The following is a 23,189-nucleotide window of genomic DNA, read 5'->3' as shown; positions in this document are numbered from 1 at the left end:
GCCTGACTTGGCCTTCCCGATGACATATTGATGTATGACACCAAGAGTCAGGACAAATGCGCGAAGAGAACGAAGAGTGCTTTAAGTAGGCACGATTTACTGCCCAGTTTTTGTGGGTGGAGAAGGGCGCTTCATGTACACATGCGGAGAAACGAAATGGGACATGGGGCTGAATCGTGCTTTTGGGAGTAGCGAACGTGCAGTGTGTATATTTAGATCCTCTAAAGAAGCATTCTAAGCTACACACGCCTGCCCTCCTTGCTCATAGCGTGGCACAGGCGGCGCACTAAATTTGAGACCAAGAAAACTCTCTCTCGTCTGTGCAGTGGATAAATAAACATATACATATATTAGGCTGCAGGGCCGCGCGACACACACACACACACACAAACACACACACACACACACACACACACACACACACACACACACACACACACACACACACACACACACACTTGCGATGCCGAAAGCTAAACATCTAAAGTCAGTGAGACTGCGGAGACGTCTCCGGCGAGGGAAAATACACCAATCAGGTACAGCAGGACTGAAGATATATGGAAGAAAGCACTCCTGTCAGGCAAAAAAGGCGCCAAAACTACGCCCGAGGTTATTTAAGAGGGCCTGACTCCTTTGTCCGCTTATTCCTGCATGTGATAGTCTGCCGTTCTGTGCCGTTGTTTCTGCACCATCTGGGGAGCTCGAGCCACAACATTTGAAACTCTCAAGGATATTGCTACATTGTCCGACATAAGCTGCATCTGTATAAACCGTGAGCATATTTATATTCAAATTACGTCAACTTTTGCTGACTGATATTCCTTGCTAAAGTGCGGATGATGCACCGTCATAACAATACGAAGACGGCTCGCTAGTCCTGCCTGCGCATATATTCAGCTCGCTGTGTAAACCGTCACCGTCAGCGCTGCCTGAATCTAAGGCCACCATCTCCCACCTAAAACACCGGATCACCGCAGTGGCGTCGGCTTCCAGGCTCAGCCTCAAGACCGTCGGGTGAGCGGGGGCATCAAGCTCTAAGTCTGCTGCTGGCCCTATTTCGTGTGTGATTCCTGCTCTCTACCCCGAAAAGAGCCCTATAACCGGGATATCACACTTATATGGCGACCTCAAGAATTGACCCTTCGGTCGGCGAGGTATGTGCCGCCATCAAGACATTTGAGACTGAGCAAGCATTCCTCCGCGAGCTTAGGCTTACCCCCGAATCAACTGTAAGCCGGCCATCCTGAGCCAGTAGCCAGGGAGGCCGCCCTGCAACTTCGGAGTACTGGGGTGTCTGTAAAGACCTTACCTTTAACCCCGACAAGCCTTCCTGCGAAGGAGAAGTGGTGACATTTAACAGGAAAGCCAAAAATGGAATGCGGCCAAGCTTTAGATGTAATAGGTGCCGCAAGCAGCTTTCACAGCTTCATGGCACCGGTGTGCTTCGAGGGGTACAAGGCCAAGGGTCTTTTTTTGCCTGTACAGACCGTTTGGGACGTCCAAATGTAAAGTTGTCAAGGCGAGACATAATTTGGATCACCTACTGTATGGCGAAAGAACTGACATCCAGACAGACCCGGGAGCTCGTGCTCAAAGATTTCGAGCTTCACAACGATGTCCGCACAGACTGGCGAAACTATACCCGGGAAGTGCTGCAGCAGGAGCTTCTCCAGCGGCCTCCCATGGGAGGAGTTGGCGAAGAGGTTCAAATCGATGAATGCCTCTTGCGTGGAAAGCGGAAAGCCAACAGAGGAAGGCTTCTATCCGGCGACAATGTTCCTCCAAGGCACCGTAATAACTACGGTGGTGTCGCCGATAAGGGTCCGTGGGTGTTTGGGATGGTGTGGTCCCAGACTGGAGAGCTTCGCGTCTTCAAAGTTGACAAGAGGGATGCAGCTACTTTAGGCCCTATCATCGCGGCCAACATCACGCCAGGAACTACAGTTTACAGTGATGAATGGGCCGCGTACAACTGTATTCCGACCCTTCAGGACCCAACCGGAGTTCCCCTGAATCTCAACTGGCACACGGTGAACCACACCATCCATTTTGTCGACTCCACGACCGGAGCAAACACTCAGCGCATTGAAAGCGCATGGCAAAATATCAAGCGCAAGCTAGTGCGCAACGGCCAGAAGACGAAATCGGCTCTTCTGGAGTCGCACCTCTACTGGCATTGGTGGCAGTCCATCAACGGCCGCACGAAGTGTTCAGACCCTTTTCTGCGCCTAATGGAAGCCATCGCAAGATGCTATACGCTGTAAAGAACCCTGGCTTCGCCGTCGAAGTCGCCGCTGATCTATTTGCTTCGAAGTCGGGGCAAACAACGCTGGCTTCAGCGACAGCACCTACTGTCACAATTTTTTAACCGGTTCCTATCGGAGCCACCAAGAGATGCCTAGGCAGAGTCGTCACTGTCCGCTCCGGCCCCACCCTCTCTCTTTTACAAGTCGAGGTTATGTAACGCCAGCCGGAAAACAGGTAAGGATACTATAAGCGCCGTTGAGGTTATGTAACGCCAGCCGGAAAACAGGTAAGGCTACTATAAGCGCCGTCGAGGTTATGTAACGCCAGCCGGAAAACAGGTAAGGCTACTATAAGCGCCGTCGAGGTTATGTAACGCCAGCCGGAAAACAGGTAAGGCTACTATAAGCGCCGTCGAGGTTATGTAACGCCAGCCGGAAAACAGGTAAGGCTACTATAAGCGCCGTCGAGGTTATGTAACGCCAGCCGGAAAACAGGTAAGGCTACTATAAGCGCCGTCGAGGTTATGTAACGCCAGCCGGAAAACAGGTAAGGCTACTATAAGCGCCGTCGAGGTTATGTAACGCCAGCCGGAAAACAGGTAAGGCTACTATTAGCGCCGTCGAGGTTATGTAACGCCAGCCGGAAAACAGGTAAGGCTACTATAAGCGCCGTCGAGGTTATGTAACGCCAGCCGGAAAACAGGTAAGGCTACTATAAGCGCCGTCGAGGTTATGTAACGCCAGCCGGAAAACAGGTAAGGCTACTATAAGCGCCGTCGAGGTTATGTAACGCCAGCCGGAAAACAGGTAAGGCTACTATAAGCGCCGTCGAGGTTATGTAACGCCAGCCGGAAAACAGGTAAGGCTACTATAAGCGCCGTCGAGGTTATGTAACGCCAGCCGGAAAACAGGTAAGGCTACTATAAGCGCCGTCGAGGTTATGTAACGCCAGCCGGAAAACAGGTAAGGCTACTATAAGCGCCGTCGAGGTTATGTAACGCCAGCCGGAAAACAGGTAAGGCTACTATAAGCGCCGTCGAGGTTATGTAACGCCAGCCGGAAAACAGGTAAGGCTACTATAAGCGCCGTCGAGGTTATGTAACGCCAGCCGGAAAACAGGTAAGGCTACTATAAGCGCCGTCGAGGTTATGTAACGCCAGCCGGAAAACAGGTAAGGCTACTATAAGCGCCGTCGAGGTTATGTAACGCCAGCCGGAAAACAGGTAAGGCTACTATAAGCGCCGTCGAGGTTATGTAACGCCAGCCGGAAAACAGGTAAGGCTACTATAAGCGCCGTCGAGGTTATGTAACGCCAGCCGGAAAACAGGTAAGGCTACTATAAGCGCCGTCGAGGTTATGTAACGCCAGCCGGAAAACAGGTAAGGCTACTATAAGCGCCGTCGAGGTTATGTAACGCCAGCCGGAAAACAGGTAAGGCTACTATAAGCGCCGTCGAGGTTATGTAACGCCAGCCGGAAAACAGGTAAGGCTACTATAAGCGCCGTCGAGGTTATGTAACGCCAGCCGGAAAACAGGTAAGGCTACTATAAGCGCCGTCGAGGTTATGTAACGCCAGCCGGAAAACAGGTAAGGCTACTATAAGCGCCGTCGAGGTTATGTAACGCCAGCCGGAAAACAGGTAAGGCTACTATAAGCGCAGTCGAGGTTATGTAACGCCAGCCGGAAAACAGGTAAGGCTACTATAAGCGCCGTCGAGGTTATGTAACGCCAGCCGGAAAACAGGTAAGGCTACTATAAGCGCCGTCGAGGTTATGTAACGCCAGCCGGAAAACAGGCGTGCCGACATTCGCAGCCGTGTCTTAAATGAGGAAAACGTTGTCAAGAGTACACCGAAGCCAAAAAAAAAAATAATAATAATAATAAATAAATAAATAAATAAATAAATAAATAAATAAATAAATAAATAAATAAATAAGAGAACACGTAGCCGAAATTCGCAGCTGCGAAGTTCGGAAGTAGATATCAGAGCACGCCGCTAAGGCTACCACAAGCATCAAAGCCGCTCGCCGTCGAGGTTATGTAACGCCAGCCGGAAGACATTGCCGTAAAATAAAAATTTGGCCGTGTAGCGTCAGCCGGAAAACATGCGTGCCGATCGAACGGTCATTGTGTAAGGCAATCGCGGTATTTGACAGCAGCTGAAAGGAGGAAAACATTGCCAAGAATAACCGGAAGAAAAAACAACTCACAGCACGCGTAGTCGAAATTCGCAGCCGCCAACGGTCATAGCGAGCACGCGTAGAATAACTGGAAGAAAAAAAAAAAACTTTCACAGCACGCGTAGTAGAAATTCGCAGCCGCCAACAGCGAGCGCGCGTAACGGTCGCGCGACCGCTGCTAGTCGCAAGTGTGAACGGGCCTGTGCGAACCTAGCAGCGGTCGCGCGACCGTTTTGGTCGAAAAGCGACAGTCGCAAATGGTCGCATCGGTCGAAAAGCGACTGCCGCGGGCCGATCGGGCACTGCTCGAATTTCCAGTCGCGCGACTACTAGTCGCAAACCATTTCACCAATCAGCGAGGTCCCGGAGTACTCGATCGAGCACCTTCTCAATGCAATTAAAGAATACCCCTACCTTTTCAACAAACGGCATCCGGAATTCAAAGGCAGGGAGAAGGATATGGCCTGGGAGGAGATTGGAAAGATATTCGGACTATCCGGTAAGTACTATGAACTTTTGAGAAATGGGTTTTTCACGCAGGCGCAACATTTTATATTGACACCGTCTATTCGTCGTCGGCGTTCTCGCCTGAAAAAGCTAAAGTGTCTGGCAAGCGGCTGCTACAAACGTTCGCTGCCATCGCCCTGCAGCTTTCCTACTCCCAACTCGTTTTTCGAGAAGGCGACAGTCGCAAGTGTGAACATGGCTCCTCTCCTCCGGTCGCGCGACTTCATCTAGTCGCAAGTGTGAATAGACCTTTGATTGCGAGGAGGAAAGTTCCGAGGAAGTGAGTGAGGGAGTGGTGGACGAGCCACACTGTGCCCGTCAAATTTGGCCGTCAAATTTGGTGGAAACACTGGTAGCATAGTCTTGCAACAGGTTAAGTTACGCCAACCGGAACGAAGCCGTCTCTCGGAGGTACCTGACCATTGATCGGGTCCCTCCAACGTACCTTTAACCGCAGCCTTAATTCAAGAGCGTCCAACGAAAAATATGCTGCGTTTTAAAGCGAAGCAGACAAGTTAGGGTGAATTCCAATGTGCAGCACCATCTCGATTTTCACACTGTGATCTAGTTGCGAAAAGCCAAAACCGTTCACGCACCAAACAAAATAAAAAAGAACAGCATGAAAACGGCGGTCGCATTGCGCGGCCGGGAAATAACTTCCGAACTACGGAATAAAACATTTAAAATAATATTACCTGCTGACGGCACGGCCAAATGAGCATGCCCGAAAGTGTTGTGTCACTCACGTGAGGAGAGCGTAGGAAGGTGCAGCACAGTCACGGGAGCACGACGAATTCCTCTTTGTTCCGTAGGAAACGTTAGCTGCTACGCCAGGTCATCACTTTGCGGCTCTGACAGCGAGCGCATGCGTATCGGCGACGAAGTCCACTGCAGACGTCGAGCAACAAATGGAGCCAATTCGGCGAGCACTAGAACCAGAACGTGCGCACTGCACAAGGCATCCCAGCAATCACTTTGCGGCTCTGACAGCGAGCGCATGCGTATCGGCGACGAAGTCCACTGCAGACGTCGAGCAACAAATGGAGCCAATTCGGCTAGCACTAGAACCAGAACGTGCGCACTGCACAAGGCATCCCAGCAATGGAAGCGTGCTTGTCGCTCTGCATGTGGCGAAGCGCGACCGTAAACTTCTGTCCATTCGTCCCAGCCGTGCGAGCACAACTGCTTGTGTGCCGCCTCGCAGCCTCGCCTTCTTGCGCTGCTGATGAGTTGTGGAGAGGGAGGACGAGCGCGGAGAAGAAGCGAAGAAAGGACCCTCGGCGGAACAACTCCTTGGGCGGAACTGGCGGAACACAGCTTCTCATGTAGCATGGCTACAGTGGCCTCCGCCGATGACTCATTTCTCGCCCCCTCCCCCCCCCCCCCCGTTTCTCTCCCCTCCCCAGAAAAAAAAGAAAAAAAGGCGCTGTACTGAATGGGTGGCGGCGTACACTTTTCGGCGCCGAAGGGGCTTTACTTAAAAGACTGTTCTCCCTCTCGTTTTTACTAAGCATAGGCAGGGCCGGTCTCGGGGGAGAGCGCGCGCTCTTTCGCTCTCTCCCTCGAGACCGGCCGTGGCATAGGAAGCCTCCTTTCCCTGCCAACGTTTTTTTTTTTTTTTTTCCGGAACGGCCAGGCCGCTTGCAGAGAACGTTTTCGTCCAGTTTTCTTCTGGTGACTAAAATCTTATTGGAATCTAAACGTTCCCTAGCTGATTAAGGCACTTCCACGAGAGAAACAAGACTAGAATAAGACAGAAAATGAATACTTAAATAAGACTGATTAGTCCAACATGGTTGCCCGCCTGTCTACGCCCAGGTGTTCGCCGGACACTTGTTGCCTCTCGAACGTGCGTTCCGTGACGGAAGAATCCTCTGGATATGTTGAATATGGCGGAAAGTAGTTACAGTGACTGCAGTTTCATATTCGCGCAGTATGGGGGAATGTTTTACCGTTTTCACAATCCACTCATAACGCATGCGTATACTGTCTTCGTATTGTAAAAGCGAGTAGCGCTGAACATAGCGCGGGCTGTGTTCCACGTGGCAGAATGAGACTCTCTCAGCGTGCAGATACACGACCGATTTAAATTTATTGTAAAAAAAAAAAATCGAAAGGAGATTGCGTTGGATGAGAGAGAGAGCGAAAGAGAGAGAGAGAGGAGTTTCAAAGGGCAAAGCAGCCAGGGGTTTGTTAATGTTGCAGAGCTAGGTGGAATCGTCTCCTGTGACTTCCGAGCGGCTCATATGCGCGGGGCGTATTGAATTACCGAGCACAACGCAGTCAACGCGGCGCCGGCATGGTGCAATGGACGTCGCTTCCTCCTAGCTTGCGTCATTACAAGCGTGCAGCTATAGGATTTCATCTAGGAAGCTCGGCAGAGAGGCATTTATCCACACCCCCTGAACAAGGCATTGTCCCGGCCGGAATGCACGCAGCAAACCTGCAGGAAACACGCCGCATCTTTCTGGCAACGGATGATTCAGCGCTGTAGCCGGTTTCTGCCCCCGGGACGGATGTGGTCGCAGTGGTGAAAGGTTCTCGGTGCACAGCGAATGGTCATTCTGTTGTGAAAGGATCCACAACCTTTCTGCCTCCGCAGCGATTTCTGTGGAATCAACGACTGCATAGTGACACATGGGCATCTCCTACACATCGAATGCGCATGTCGGTCAGGAACCAACCAACGCTAATCTACGTCCAGAGCGCTCCACTCCGCAAGTGAACAATCATGAAACCTTCAAGAGACTCATTTGTGCCCGGCGGTTTCCGTGCCGTTGCAGGCGTTTGGACGAGGACGACGACTTTCAAGGTCCCTAATAAAGTGCAGCTGATTGCGTACCTCGAAGGAACAAAATCCGAATGCTTTGGCGTGCACGAAGAAAAGCTTGTATGGTAAAAAAAAAAGAAAAAAAAGAACACTGTGCGTCGTGCAGGAGTGTCAAGTGCATCATATGCTCCGAGTGGCAAAAACACAGATACTACAGGTATGTATGCTTCTAAAGGAAATATGCATGGTAAAAAGTACCTACTGGAGTTCGCACCCAGCCTGTAACGTAGCAGTGACAGCTGCAATGAGGATTTCTTCGGTGCGTGTATGCTTTATGTGCGACGGGGCTTGATTGCGATGTATTTTGTCGCAAGTTTGTTTTCTTTATGTGCGAAAGGGCCAGATAGCGCAGATATCACAGGCGGCTGTGGGCGCTAGACCGTAATATTTAGCATGCTTTACCATGACTGCCGCCTGACTACCAAGACAAAAAATACGGTGTTTGTTGTGATGCACCGCCGTTCGCGAGCCTCATGACCAGCTCAACCACATCGGCTCGTGGACGGCGGCGCATCATAACAAACGCCGTATTTTTTTTTCTTGTTAGTCAGGCGGCAGCCGCGATAAAACATGCTACTAAATATTACGGTCTAGCGCACATAGCCGCCTAGCGCTACCCGGCCCCTTCGCATTTGCAGAAGACAAGCGACAAAATGCACCTCGATCAGGTCCCGTCGCTCATTAATCAAACACGCACCTAACAAATCCTCATTGCGGCTATCATTGTTGGGTATACGCTTGGTGCAAACTCGAGTAGGTACTTTTCATCATGTACGTTTCCTTTGAATGCATACATACCAGTAACGAAGTGTTTTTCGCGCAGTCGAGAGTACGCAGTCGGTTGCTGACTTCGCCCATTCACATCTTGACGCTTGGTAGCACTAATTCAAGCTTCCCGTCGTTGTTGGTCGCGGCTCGCCGAAGGAAACCTGAAAAACAGTGTCTTGCATCCTGGCACGCCTCGAGAGTGGCAACTGTACGCGGCAGAGTGGTTGGCATCGCTTTGCCAAGCCTGCGACAGTCACCTTTTACCTTTTATTATTCCTCTCAGAATATGACGAAAAAAAAAATGTAAAAGAAAGAGAGAGGGAGCCCGGACCAGCAAAGCTTTGCCGGGCTTAATCCAATTTAAGATAAAAGAAAAGGAGCTAAACGCCCAAAATAAAAAAAAAAATAATTTATATGAAAAAAGAAAACATGGACATAAAAATGTAAAAAAATGTACATTAAAGATACAAGAGGAAACAACGACGGTCACCGTGCCGCCAGCCCCCGTGCACTGGCGGCGACGAGAAACGCCGTCGGCGCAGTCTCTGGGACTTCGCGCATGCGCATAGAACTCGCGCAAAAGGCGGATTCGCTATTTGGCACAGCTAACGCCAGTCTCAGTCCCCGCCGGTGTTGATCGAATTTCAACGCCTACCAAATACCAAGTATTAGTAAGTGCGAACTGTGCGAACCGAAGTTCAGTCTTATTGGTTCGTGCAAGAGCCCTGCGGCCTTCCAGTTGCACATTATTATTTTAGATTTGGATAAGACTAGGCCAGGACCTAAGGATCACTTACTGCCTCGCGTTTGTGCAAGCGCGAAGCCGTTTAGCAATGTACCAAATATAGGTATAGTGTGGCGAGGTAGGGCGCATGTTTCGCTGTCAGTCAGGTTTACAGGCCGTTGGGCTGGGTGGACCATGTATACAGTCGAGCGCGATTTGAAGGTTATCGCGCGAGCGTCGACCGGGAACATGAACAGCGCCATGGCCCAGAATTCTCTGCCGAGGCGAGGGGGGTATCACGCCAGCTTCCCTCACTCTTTTTTGCTGTTCCTTCAGCAGCCGTCACTCCCTGCTGAGACATCACTTCCTTTTTTTTTTTTTTACTTTTGGTTCTGCGAACAGGCAGTGATCGTTGTGCGCAGGACGTATTCTTCGGTATTATCTGAAATTGGACACTTTATTGCACCAAATAGAAAGCTTAGAATAGAGAGAAAGGGCTGTGAGTTCGTCGCGGGGGGGGGGGGGGGGGATGGTTGTTGTATGGAACAGCGAACGAGGGAGAGAATAGTGCGAAATCATGATTTTTCCTGTTCCAAATTTGGCCGCCAGGTGCCTGGAGTGCTAGGCTGGTCGACGCTCGCGCGATAACCTTCAAATCGCGCTCGACTGTACACCCGGAAGTGTTTAGGTCGGCGTCATTAGATTTTTTTTTTTTTTTTCTAAATATTTGCAGACCGTCGGGCTGGGTGGGCCAGGTACATCCGCACACCCCGTGGGTGTTTTGGTCGGCGTCCTTACATCTTGTTTTCTTTTTTTTTTTTTTTTTTTTTTTTTTTAACGCTCCCTCGAGTCGCCCCCACCTCAATTGTTCGGCCGTCGCAAAACTTCAAGGCAATTGCTGCGTGCAGAAGGCCGCTGGGCACGGAAGTAAAACCAAGCCGGCAGGAAAGGCCTTGGAAGGAGGCGCGCGCTCGGCGACGTGGTCTATGTGTCGCGCTCCCCGCGCATTGTCCGCACGCTGTGGTTTTGGTCCTTCTGGAGAAGCCGCCTGGGATGGTCAGAGAGTGTAGCATGGGGAAGGCTACGGGCCCAAAAGCGTAGGAGCCGGCGCGCCTAAAGGGGACGCTTAATTGCTCCTTCCTTTTTTTCTTCTTCTGTCGCATTCCGCCGATGGCTCTTTGCGCCCGCAGTTGTTGGGCACACATGTTAAGAATCACTGCGAGAGTGAAGCGTACTAATTCGCGTTTGTACTCGTATTCATGGTCATGTGCTTGACGCTCGGGCATGAGGCGATTTTGTGATCTGCTATTTGGCGAGACCGCAAACAACAGCGCACACAACACCGCCACTGAGCTTTGGCTGTCGAAACAGTCCGAAGCATGGGGATAATCATAAGATGCTGTTCTTCGCAGATAATTTCACATACTCATAACCGAAATGAGTCCGAATTGATGTACCCCGAGCGCGGTAGCAGAAGCCATAAAGGCGCGAAATTCGGAAGCGAGTCGCATTCCGGTGTGAACACTCCCTGTTGATCGACGACTGTCGCCGGTCTCCCCCTCCGTGACGAATCGAGCTGCATGACCTCCGCGAGTCGCCAGTGGTGAGCACCGCTGGCGGCCGCTGCGTTTGCGCGTGTTTGTACTATGTAGGTCCTCAGGTCCTCGTGTTTGTAGGTAGTCAGGGCCTCCACCGCGAGGACCTGACTATGCAAAACGGGAGCAACCACAAACAAGAAGACCAACGAAGATTAACTACGTCTAACTAGCTTACTGTGGGCCTAGGTTGGAATTGATCTTGATGTAGAGGTTTTTTCTTTTTTCTTTTTCTTTTAGCGCGAGCAAAGACAAGGACAAAAAGGCGAGACGTACACACACACGCGCTGACTATCAACTGAGTTTATTAGTGGAAGGCAGCATCATATATATGCCGAAGGGTGGGAGATGGTTATCACAAGGTAAAAGCCAGGAAATCAAGACGCATGCGCGGGTGGGCGTGTGTTAGGCTTGAAAAGACACTTTTGTCAGAGTCAACAGGTAGTGGCGTTGAAAAAGTCGATCTCGGCCGCGAACAGAGATAACGAGGGTTCGCTGATGCTGATGATGCGATGTAGGTTGGAATGTTCATGACGATAAAATTTAACATGTAAGTGCCAGTATAACGGATAAAACACGGAGTTAGTCGCTCAGAAGGAGCGATCATGTTTACCTCATGCACGACTTGTTTTAATTTATGCAACTTTGTTTTAATTTATGTGTTGTTTTCCAAAAGGGCCGGGCGTACAACTGAAAAAAATCAGCGTGATGTCCAGGGGCGAAATTAACATAACGAAACTTCTCGAAAGCTTGCACCAGCGAGAAGATTATATTAGCCCTGTAGCCAAAGCTTTCTGCGTACCTATAGGATTGCTGCCAAAGGCCAGTCCTGACTTGCTTTGCAATGACAATAATAATAAAAAATTATTATCTTCTTTTTCCGGTAAAAATGCAGACCTGCTAAATCCTTCGAAGGTTTGCAAGCTCCGAAGGCTTGCAAGGAACAGCTTAATTGGATCAAAAAGGCGAGCTCTTTCAGAAAAAAGGAAAAACAACATCCCCGCATGCGTGGATATGCAGATTTTAGGCAGATTTATGTAAAACATATGCGAAGATCCCATTTTGTTCCTCATAATCAAACCTAGTTATAGCAAAAGGTTCCAAGGAGCTAGATGATTAAAAAAAAAAAAAAAGGAAACCGAAAATCGAAAGGCTATTACCAGAAAACCACGAATTTTTCAGTGAGAGCATATTCCTGTAAAAGGTAGATTTCTCCAACACGAAGAGGGATAAATGGGCGAGAATAGAAGTGCCTCGTATGCAAAAACAATTTTGGACCAACATCGACCCTCACTTGTTCACAACCCAACGCCAGATGTGTCACGTGCACAGTGTGGGTATACGAAGAGAGCTTAGGGGCCCACTTCAATCGCACTGAGTGCTAGAACTAAAAGCTTTTTTTGTTTGTGTGTGCGTTTTCACAGGATTTATTTTCCCCACGGGCAGGGTCAAAAGGTGGCAAATGCGAGTCTTTTTTTTTCTTAGTTTTATAAATATTAATATCAGTATTGATTAAGAGCCTTGCATAAACTCTGAACCCAAACAGGAGCGTACTCAAGAGTGTTCAATCAGTATAAAGCATGTCATCCAACTCATTTTTCAAGCATTTCATCCCAGGGAAGCCGAGCATTAGTGCAAAGTAGGTGCGCGCTACCTATTTTATCAGTGGTATGTACTCAGCGGCACTAAAGATCGTATCCTGTATATAAGGTGAACGCTCAAACCACTGGGCTATAGCTGCGCTATATAAACAGCCTATCCGGGAAGGGGCCGGAATCCGCTTTATGTATGCGGTAAAGCCCCTTATTTATTGGCTTTTTCTCTTAAATAAGTTCTTAAACCTTAGAGTGGAGATATTTTAAGGCGGAGGCGCTTTTCCCTTGCCATCCACCCTATATACAGAGCACCTGTCCGCAGTGTATAGGGGTGTACCTGTTCAGAGAAATCGATAAACAACCCGCCGCCAATGGGAGTCGAAGGTGCAAACTCGTGAAGGAAAGCCATTGGCAGACCTCGGTGTCCGTTTGTTGGGGAAGAATTCGTCCATGTGGTTAGCTATATCCTTGCTGATAGTAATCTTACCAGCTGATTCCGCCATCCGCGTAAGCCTTGACAGAAACGTGCTCATGCTTTATTATTGTATGCGGCTCATATCTCTTTCAAACTCTACAAAGCCTTATCAACTCCTACGCTCGAGGTTTGTTCAATAAAGAGTGTCACTGATTTCATAATATATTTATTTCCGAAGCTTGCTCATCATAATTCTTACCATCTTCAAAGCTCTCCTCCTCGAACGAGATGCACTTTTGTCCCACCGTTTCTGTGATGCCTGAATAACACGAGAAGCCATTTTTCGTCATCTCCTTCAAATCCGCCTCCAAAGCCTTTACTGCATTCTGCGTCGTATAAAACTGGGATCCGTTTGGTTTCTATTTTCACATCGAGTACCACAAGAAGTCATTTCGGGCCAGGGCAGGGTTGTAGTGTTGGTGTGTTGGTTAGGGACCGTGGCAATGCATATCCGAACGACAAATTGGACTGCAGTGGTCGCAACGTGAACCCTTGAGGTGCCGTGGTGCAGTTTTCAATTTCCCACAACTTCGGGCCTTTTCTTTTCTAGGGATGCTTTCTCTATGGGCGTCTCCAAAACACTTCTGCGGTACCTGACGTTTACTGTTTTGTCTGTGCGAACCGCATAGGTCTATACAATTCCACCTTTGTGTAACAAAAATGTGATGTAATTGCGACGTTTTCCGGCCTTTGACTTTGATCTTCGCAGGCCGAGGCAGCTCCTCTTGAAAACAGTGAGTCCTTTGAAACTTTATCCCTGGGTTGTAGCAATATAACCATGTCTCGTTTGCAGTAATACAGTATTTCGCAGGTCTTCATATTTATGTTCTAAGCACCGTGCTTCCACTCAAGGCAAATTTCTAAATGATTTTTTTTTTTCAGAAATGGGGTATGCAGGCGTGGGATCGACTGCGCACAAATTCTTGGCACGTGAAGGTGGTCTTTAAAAATTTTGCGGGTGCCTCCTACAGAAACCTACGGGTATTCGACAAGTTGCCTTGCAGTGAAGCGCCCATCAGTCTTGCTAATTCCAGCTCCTGTGCTGATCGTATCCTCAGAAACGTTCTAGCAGTGCACCATCCACTCTCTTCAATTCAGGGTCTCTCCTGTCCACCGCCCCTCCATACCCCATTTCCCCCTGAAGTCCCTCAACCTCCGAAATTTGTTGCAAGAGACATGATCTCCTCACCAAAATCACGCCTCAAACTGACGTGTGTTTCCGTGGCCCTAGGCCTGCGTGCCGGGGGTGGGGAGTAATGGGCCTCCATTTACGGTGAAAAATTAAAGTTGTTATTCATCCATCCATCTGTCCATTTGGTAAAGCTGCGCACAAAACGTGATAGTATAGCCCCGCTCACACAATGTCCACCTGGGTCAAACTGCAAGCAGCACTTTTGGAGGCGATGAGATGTCATCTCTCCAATGAATATTGCTGCTGACGCATGAGAGGGGGTGTGCACGAAAAAGAAAGTTTCGAAACCCAGGTCACTATTCCCATGCAGTATTGTAAATGCGTTATCTCCCCCGCCTTCAAGTCCCCGCGCTTTTAGAATCCCTTTCTCCTTCTCCCACTGCGGACAACCCCTCTTGACGACGCACCCCTCCTCACGCCTTGGAACATTGGAGAGGGTTGGGAGAGGATGGGCAGGGGGAGAAGGAGGGAGGGTAAGGAGGGCGTGCTACTCTTTTTTGGTTTTTGTTTGTGTTGGTTAGTTTGTTTTCGGCCATGCGGCCGTAGAGCGCTCGCGGAGGAGAGCCTGGAGCGCCCATTCTTGCGGCTGTATGATGGCCTGGTGTCCATGTCATTCAAGAAAGCGGCAGCTACTTTTCAAAAAGCGCTTTAATCCAATATTCAAGGAATGTGAATCGTCAAATATGCGATTCGTATATAATTGTCATTTCCTAAGATACACAGTTTTGTTCCCAAGCAAAAGTGTTCACAAAGCGAGTTGTCTGTAATTTTAAAGCGCGAAGAAAAGCAAGGAAAAAAATAGAAAGACCCTACTAAGAAGGCATTTGTTTTTCCCGAAAAGAGCCAAATCTGGGCACTGAATTAGGATAAGTTCAGCTGCAATTTTTAGTTTGCTCAAAGATCTTCAAAGCTGTCACTTATAGCCTTCCAATGTGTTGCTGTGGATAAAAAAATAAAACTGCATTTTGCTTTCTTTCCGCCAAGGTGCATTTGGCTCTTTTCGAAACAAAAAAGAAACCTCTTAATTGGTTTCAAGATAGCTTCTTTTCATTGCAGCGGACAGTGCCGCTAAAATTAGACAAAAACCTTGAGCTTTGCTATTTTGTTTTTTATCCAGTTGCACTCACTCTAAAAAAAAAAAAAAAGCCTGTTGAATGTTGACACGCCGGGAGGCTTATTAGACACCTGTAGTAGCCGTATGACATGTTCACGTATCTTCTGTTACAGTGTTCACACACCATGGACCGCCACTACTTATATGCGCTTAATCGGGTAACAACCACCAGCTGCTGTTTTCGACACAGAAAAAAAAAGTTGTCAAAATCAAAGGCTTTGCTGTTTCTTGAGCCTAGAAATTATTTGTACAACGCTCGAAGAAAGAATGGGGAAGGCCATTTTCCTCCTTTTCGCATAACCCAGTTGCGCCCTTCACAAAAAGAAAGAAGGAAACGCCCACAAGCTCGTCGCCAAGACGCCCGCTAAAAACCATTAACTTCTGTGGGGGGTGGTGGGGCGCAGACCCCTGCTTTCCGGCTTTTTCGACTGCCGGCATGAAGGGTGGGGTTAGAGGGGATTGTGAGCAGGGGGAGCCGACACACGGGGAAACACACGCGTGGCACTTCACAGGATTTCGGTACTGCGGGGAGATGGCCCATTGCCTCCGACACGCGGAAACCGCCACACGGGGAAGCGTGCTACACCCCATGAGAGCTACCGTGATGGAGTATATGGTACGAAATTCGGGAGGCCACAATGTTTACCAAACATGCCGAGAGAAGGCGGAGCGAGCGCACAGCAGAGATACTTATAATTAAAGGGAGGCGGTGCGAAGGCTTAGTTTTGGGAAAGTTGTAGTAGTAAATTTACATGGAGTTTGCATGTGACGTCAGTCTGCCTGTTGTACACAATCTCAAGGTCAGCAGCGTGGGTGAGCTATATAATAACGAGAGTTATTCCCACACATGACATTTACGAGGGCCAAGGGGCGCTGCGCCACTCCGTGCGTCAACCTGGGCCAGGGGGCGCTGCGCCGCTCTGTGCGTCAGCGCCCTCCATGGAGACCCCGTCAAGATCTACGCGCAGCCCGGCCGCGTCGTCTGCTAGCCGCCGCATAGAAAAGCATGTTGTCGTCTGCTCCGCGCTGCTCTCCAGCACGTGTTCGCGCGCGCGCGCTCGGTTGTTTCTCTCCTCCTCCGGCCGCATTGTGGCCACCGTCGCGCTCTAACAATGAGGGGGGAAGAAGAAAGAAAGAAAAGAACTAGAAGGAAAATAATGACGGCGCACTTTTTTCGCGAAGCTTGTGTGGAAACGGTAATGGGATGGTTGTGGGCCTTTCTTTTTTTCTTTTTTTTTTTTTTGGGGGGGGGGGATATCTCGTACCGTTCGTGTGTCGTACTTCTCTAACTGACGGTGCTGAAGCAGCCATCGTGGAACCGGGTCGGCCTCAAGAAACAGATATTCATCATTAATGCGATCACTTTACGTCAATCATCCTATCCTCATACGCGATCCTGCTTCGGGAGCTCAAAACTGCGCGTTCGCTATAGGAGATGACTGAACTAGGAATTGCGCAGCGTAACAGTGGAATTAAGAAGACAAAGATTTCCGTGGAGAGATGTCCCCGTCTGCATGGAAAGTCGTCAGACATTTCCTCGCTGTTCGTCTCGTGGAGAGGAAACTGCCGCAAAAATGGCATGCCTCGGCTTCTGGGGAATGACCCAGGTCGTTAAGAAACCCCTCACCGTGAACGGTAGCTAGGTCATTGATTTCGGATGGCAGCGCCGCAGCAGTGAACTTCCCCTGGCCGGTGTTGGCAGGAACCAAAGGGTAAGGCGGCATGCTTTGTGCCTTTGTAGGGAACGCATCCTAAACGCGCCGAAAACAGGCCCCACGGCGCCGGCAGCACTGCCTAAAACGTTTGTCCCCAAAGAGCTGAATAGGCCCCTTTCAAGTGACCAGTCACAAAGGGAAAGGAAGGAGCACTCGAAGGCTGGACCCTTCATTCTGTTAACATAGACAGAGGCATCAAGAGGTGCCGCCTCAAGTCCTTCAAGATACCTGTCGTTTGCCTCCCGCCTCCAAGCAGCGAATTCGCGTTCTTTTTTTTTTTATGTATGTCTGAGCCTGCCAACAAGCGCTCTTTGAAAACAATGTCTGGCGATCAATTAATCATAATTTCTTGCTTTCAAAAGCACCGATAAAAAACATGCCTCCAGCAGGCCTCTATGTCAGCCGGGGCACAGAAAAAAGCAAAATTAAGAAATCCCACTGGCAAAGAGCGCCGGCTTTGCGCGCGAGAACGCGCCACCAACCCCCCTCGTCCTCACTCTCCTTCTCCCGCTCCGCGTGCACGCGCGGCTGCCTGTAACACGCGCTTCCGAGCGAGCGGGCTGCGCAGACTACGCAGAGAGCCGCGCGAAGCGCGGGCGCGGATGCGCGTAGGTTTTGTAGTTCCTCTCCGCTCCGCTGGAAACCGAGCGTTGGCGTCGCGGAGCAAACTCCAGCTCTGGTTCCCTATATGAAGCGAAATAAAATAGATGCAAACTACAATGGCTAATCCGTCCGTAACATTTCGAAAAAGAAATCTGAAGTAACACTGAAGCGGGGTTCATAAAATGGAGGATTTCTCTTTCCGCAGAAAATGAGTTCCTTCTCACTGATTGCCTTTCCCACACCCGCAATCAGTCTTGCCGGCCACATCGCTTTTGAAATATATTTTAGCACCACAGAGGGCCGGCAGCGATCAGGGACATTTATTGTAATTTGTCAGTAGTCTAACAAGATGTTTTCTTCTTCTAGACGTACACTGAGTCATTATTAGTTGTCTTAATCGTCTCTTCCTGATCTTGTTTCTTGACAAAACCTTCCTGTGTTAGTCTCCCTTTTTTCTTCTTCTATTGCTCTCGGTCACACTCATTGTTGCACCGGTGTGACTGTTCTCATTGGTCCTTGTCCTTGGGGTCGACATCCCAAGTTCGTCTTTATAGCTATCACTGGCTCTGATAAACTATCCAAAAAGCCTGAGTTACCTCCTTGCACTCAAAAAAGAAAAGAACAAAAAATCCTTTTTCGCCAACCTCTTTCCTTCTTATCACTTGGATCCAGCTACTGCAACTTGGCTTCGGTGTCTAGCAATGAGGGTTCTGGGAAGAAAGGGAATTTCTCGTCCCTCCTGTATTACTCCTTAATTGTATTATCTACTTTAAACACACTGCGTTTATTCCGTTTTTTTTTTCTTCTTTTTTCTTCTTCCTCTTCAACTGCTTTTTTTTTCTACTTTTGTGGCGACCTTCATATAAAAGTGCGATTCTTCCAGTTATTCAATTTCCATTTGTCGTCCTATCCCTCCTCCATTCCCCCAATTTCCATCTCCGCCAGATTCAACTGATCTGGTCCCAACGCACTCATCCCATCCAGGGAACGAGGCGGCCCACAATAACCCACGAGGATTCGTCGACCGGGCTGTGGCGTCACCCGTTCTGCGGACGGCGGGAGATCGTATGGTTACGTTTCATGGCATCACCATGCAGTACCGCTTAGGTAGACTTATCTATCCCCCCGCGCCTAATTCCCTTACGAAATCCCAAGAGGTTTCGTAAGGGACTTCGCAGGGACTTAAGGTCTATTCACACTTGCGACTAGATGAGGTCGCGCGACAACCAGTCGCGCGACCAGAAGAGAGGAGCTCGCCACTACCAATGTTCACACTTGCGACTGTCGCCTTCTCGAAAAACGAGTCGGGACTCGAGTAGGAGAGCTGCAGGGCAATGACAGCGAACGTCAGTAGCAGCCGCTTGCGATACACTTCAGCTTTTTCAGGCGAGAACGCCGACGACGAATAGACGGTGCCAATCACCGTGGTGTCAATATAAAATGTTGCGCCTGCGTGAAAAAAAAAACATTTCTCAAAAGTTCATCGTACTTACCGGATAGTCTGAATATCTTTCCTATCTCCTCCCAGGCCATATCCTTCTCCCTGCCTTTGAATTCCGGGTGCCGTTTGTTGAAAAAGTAGGGGTATTATTTAATTGCATTGAGAAGGTGCTCGATCGAGTACTCCGGGACCTCGCTGATTGGTGAAATGGTTTGCTACTAGTAGTCGCGCGACTAGAAATTCGAGCAGTGCCTGATCGGCCCGCGGCAGTCGCTTTTCGACCGATGCGACCATTTGCGACTGTCGCTTTTCGACCAAACCGGTCGCGCGACCGCTGCTAGTCGCAAGTGTGAACGGGCCTTTAGAGTCGCGTGTCTGCTTCTTCGCAGCGCGCTGCAGGGATTGTGAGTTTGCTTCCAGAGTACTGACTTTATGTGGGACCGCAAATATATTGGGTGACCTGCGCATGAGTTGTTTGCACACACGCGCTCCCTCGAACATGCAGTGTTGTATATATATATAACTATATATACGACAATTGTATATATATATATATATATATATATATATATATATATATATATATATATATATATATATATTAGGGACAATGACAATTAGGGACAAATGAGGGTGCTCGTTACAATACCTGAAGGAAAGAAGCCAACAGTCGGCGAGGCCAAGGAAAGCGTTGGGGATGGTACTTTATGGTGAACACTCTCAAGGTTCGTATACAGACAACATAAATACCCAAGCAAGTAGCAGGGGGGACAGCGGCCGATGTAGCTCAGTTGGAAGAGCACCGGACGCGATATTCGGAGGTCGTGGGTTCGGTTCCCACCGTCGGCACGTTGTTTTTTCTTCTACTTTGTGTTAAATTATCTTTCCCCTAAACAGATTATATTACTAATTTCTGTGATTATCCAAGTAAACATTAAAAAAAAAAAGACAAAGTACCATCCCCAACGCTTTCCTTGGCCTCGCCGACTGTTGGATTCTTTCCTTCATATATATATATGCACAGTCGTGCCCCGTTAATATGGACGACTCGAATTATGGACAGAGTAAACTGCTTTTTGATGTTTTTTGATGTTCCTTTTTTTTCTTGCTTCGCCGAAAGAATTGCAATGGGCCGAATTAAATTAACAAACTGATTTAATTAAAATAATAGGTTGGTTGAATAAACAAGCACAGCACAGTCGAAAGAAAGAACAGATAAGACGCTGAGTTGGGTCGCTCTCCGGCTTAGGACAGTCCGTCGTCCCAAGCGAGCTTACAGGAGAACGTGCGTATTCTCCCTCGCTCGGGCCGCAACTCCCGGGCTACCCCTCGCAACTCGTCGTTCTCGCGTGGACTCACTTTTCCCGCCAAAAAGTTCGCGGTCTACAACTCCCACCGTTCACGCAGTTTCGTGGAAAATCGTAGCCGAGGTCCAGTTCGCCGAAGCGTTCCAACCCCGGCCTTTCCACTACTGGCATTCCACTCTCGAGGACGTGCAAGAGATTTACGGCTGCCTGTTACACATACCAAAGAAAAAAAACAACATCCAACGGGTGCTCGACGGGGTCCGCAACGGCGTTCGGAGCCTCGCGCGCTAACCACCAGGCCAAACACAGAACGTCCGAGCGCCTTTCAGTCATACATGGCAAAATTACTTTTGAAAAGCAATTAAATTACATTACTAATTACTTTCCCCTTCATGGATCACTGCCTTGTCGTGGCGGAGGGGCTTGCGAAACTCGATGAAGTCGTGAGCTCTGCTGTGTAGGGCCACCCAAGATAGGCAGGTCACGGCAGAGAGTTCTGACAAAATGTGATTCACTGGAGAAGGTAATGGCAACCCACTCCAGTATTTCCTGCCAAGAAAACCCTATGGCCAGTCCCAATACCATAATGATATGGCGCCGGAAGATGAGCCCCCCAGGTTGGAAGGCGTCCCACATGTTACTGGGGATGAACAAAGGGCGATTCCTAGTAGCTCCAGGACGAATGAAGCGGCTGCGCTAAAGCCAAAAGGACGCTAAGTTGTGGATGTCTCGGGAAGCGACCGGAAAGTCCGATGTTGCAAGGAGATATATCAAATAGCAACATGGAATGTAAGATCTATGACGCAAGGTAAACTGGATGTCGTCAAGCGAGAAATGAACCGATTGAACATTGATATCTTGGGTATCAGCGAGCTCAAGTGGACCGGAATGGGAGAATTTAACTCCGGCGACCATTATGTCTTTTATTGTGGGCACGAATCCAAGAGAAGGAATGGGGTCGCTCTCATAGTAAACAGAAGAATGGGTAAAGCAGTGCTAGGGTACAACCCCAAAAACGACCGATTGATTTCACTTCGGATCCAAGGTCACCCTCTCAACATAACAGTTATGCAAGTCTATGCACCGACCACTACTGCTGAAGAAGCTGACGTTGAGAGATTTTATGCGGACCTACAATGCCTTTTAGACCGCACCCCATCATCAGACGTCGTTTCTCTCGTAGGAGACTGGAATGCTAAGGTCGGGAGTGAAGAAATATCCGGAATTGTAGGCAAGTTCGGTCTTGACGAGTCAAATGAAGCTGGACAGAGGCTAGTAGAGTTTTGTCAAGAAAACAACCTGACCATAGCGAATACTCATTTTCAACAGCACAAGAGGCGCCTGTACACATGGACTTCACCGGACGGTCTGTACAGGAATCAGATCGATTATATTCTTTGCCGGCAGAGTTGGAGAAGCGCTATACAAGCAGTAAAAACAAGGCCTAGGGCCGATTGTGGCACCGATCATCAGCTTCTTGTTGCCAAAATTAAGCTTCGATTGAGGAAAACTCAGAAAACTAGAAGGCCTTTCAGGTATGATCTGGATCAAATTCCATTAGAATATGCTGTGGAAGTGAGCAATCGATTTCAAGAATTAGATCTAGAAGACAGAGAGCCCGAAGAGATGTGGACTGATGTTCGTGATATAATGCAAGACGTTGCTACTAAGGTAGTTCCAAAGCAAAAGAAATGCAAGAAAGCAAACTGGTTATCTGAAGAGGCTTTGCAAATAGCTGAGGAAAGGAGGATGGCAAAAGTTATGGGGGAAAGAGAAAGATACAAGGTTCTCAATGCGGATTTTCAGAAAATAGCAAGGAGAGATAAGCATGCCTTCCTGAACATACAGTTCCAAGCAGTTGAGGACAACAGCCAATTACGGAACACAAGAGCTCTGTACAAGACAATCAAAGATATCAAAGGAAGCTTCTGTGCTAAGCTGGGCATGATAAAGGACAAACGAGGCAAGGACCTCACTGAAGCCTCAGAGATAAAGAAGAGGTGGCAGGAATACACAGTAGAACTCTACAAGAAGGACCCGAATGTGCAAACCCAACATAAGACGGTTGTGATTACTGATCTCGAGCCGGGCATCCTGAAGAGTGAAGTTGAATGGGCCTTAGCCAGCCTTCCCTACTGAAAAACCGAAAGTCCTACGGGGCAATAACCTCATAAAATCTCATCTAATCGCATAGATTCTCATATGGTGCACATCATTATCATAAAATATTGTACATAATTTATGATAATGTACAAGAATCTATGAGACCTTATGCAGTTATATGCGACTTGTATATGATTTGTTATGTGAATTGAGTGAGATTGTGTGAGAAAATGTGAGGTTATTGCCTCATACAATTTTTTCAGTAGGGTTGCTAAGAAGAAAGCCAGCGGAAGTGATGGCATTCCAGCTGAGTTGCTTCAAAACCTCAACCATGACGCTGTTAGCATTCTGCATACATTATGTCAGAAGATTTGGACAACCCTGCAGTGGCCACAGGATTGGAGGAGGTCAGTTTACATCCCCATTCCAAAGAAAGGCAGTGCCAAAGATTGTTCCAACTACCGCACGATCGCACTTATTTCGCATGCTAGCAAGGTGATGTTGAAAATCCTCCAAGGTAGGCTGCAGCAGTATGTGGATCGGGAGCTTCCGGACGTGCAAGCTGGGTTTCGCAAGGGCAGAGGAACTAGAGACCAAATTGCCAACCTCCGCTGGATCATGGAAAAAGCAAGAGAGTTCCAGAAACCCATCTACTTCTGCTTTATTGATTATGCGAAAGCGTTTGACTGCGTAGATCACAGCAGATTGTGGCAAGCTCTCCAAGAGATGGAAGTTCCAATTCACCTCATCTCTCTCCTCAGGAACCTGTATGAAGGACAAGAGGCCACAGTCAG

The 23,189-nt window shown here is 48.7% G+C and overlaps 1 protein-coding gene across 1 annotated transcript; it reads left to right on the top strand.

Moving 5' to 3' along the window:
- Nucleotides 1-1,302: 1,302 nt before the first annotated feature.
- Nucleotides 1,303-2,264, top strand: LOC146195043 (uncharacterized). Its single transcript, XM_084596187.1, has one exon. It carries the CDS (start codon nucleotides 1,377-1,379, stop codon nucleotides 2,262-2,264), a length of 888 nt encoding a protein of 295 aa, XP_084452313.1. The 5' UTR covers nucleotides 1,303-1,376.
- Nucleotides 2,265-23,189: the final 20,925 nt, after the last annotated feature.

This window comes from Amblyomma maculatum, chromosome 3 (genome assembly GCF_055883805.1).
Source record: "Amblyomma maculatum isolate TAMU_Amacu chromosome 3, ASM5588380v1, whole genome shotgun sequence".
Classification (NCBI taxonomy): domain Eukaryota; kingdom Metazoa; phylum Arthropoda; class Arachnida; order Ixodida; family Ixodidae; genus Amblyomma; species Amblyomma maculatum.
The sequence above is the reverse complement of the archived record's forward strand: the minus strand, read 5'-3'. Positions and strand labels throughout refer to the sequence as shown.

What these genes read in the sequence shown, in the direction of transcription:
- LOC146195043 (XM_084596187.1), top strand. Translation starts at nt 1,377, where the DNA reads ATGCGGCCAAGCTTTAGATGTAATAGGTGCCGCAAGCAGCTTTCACAG.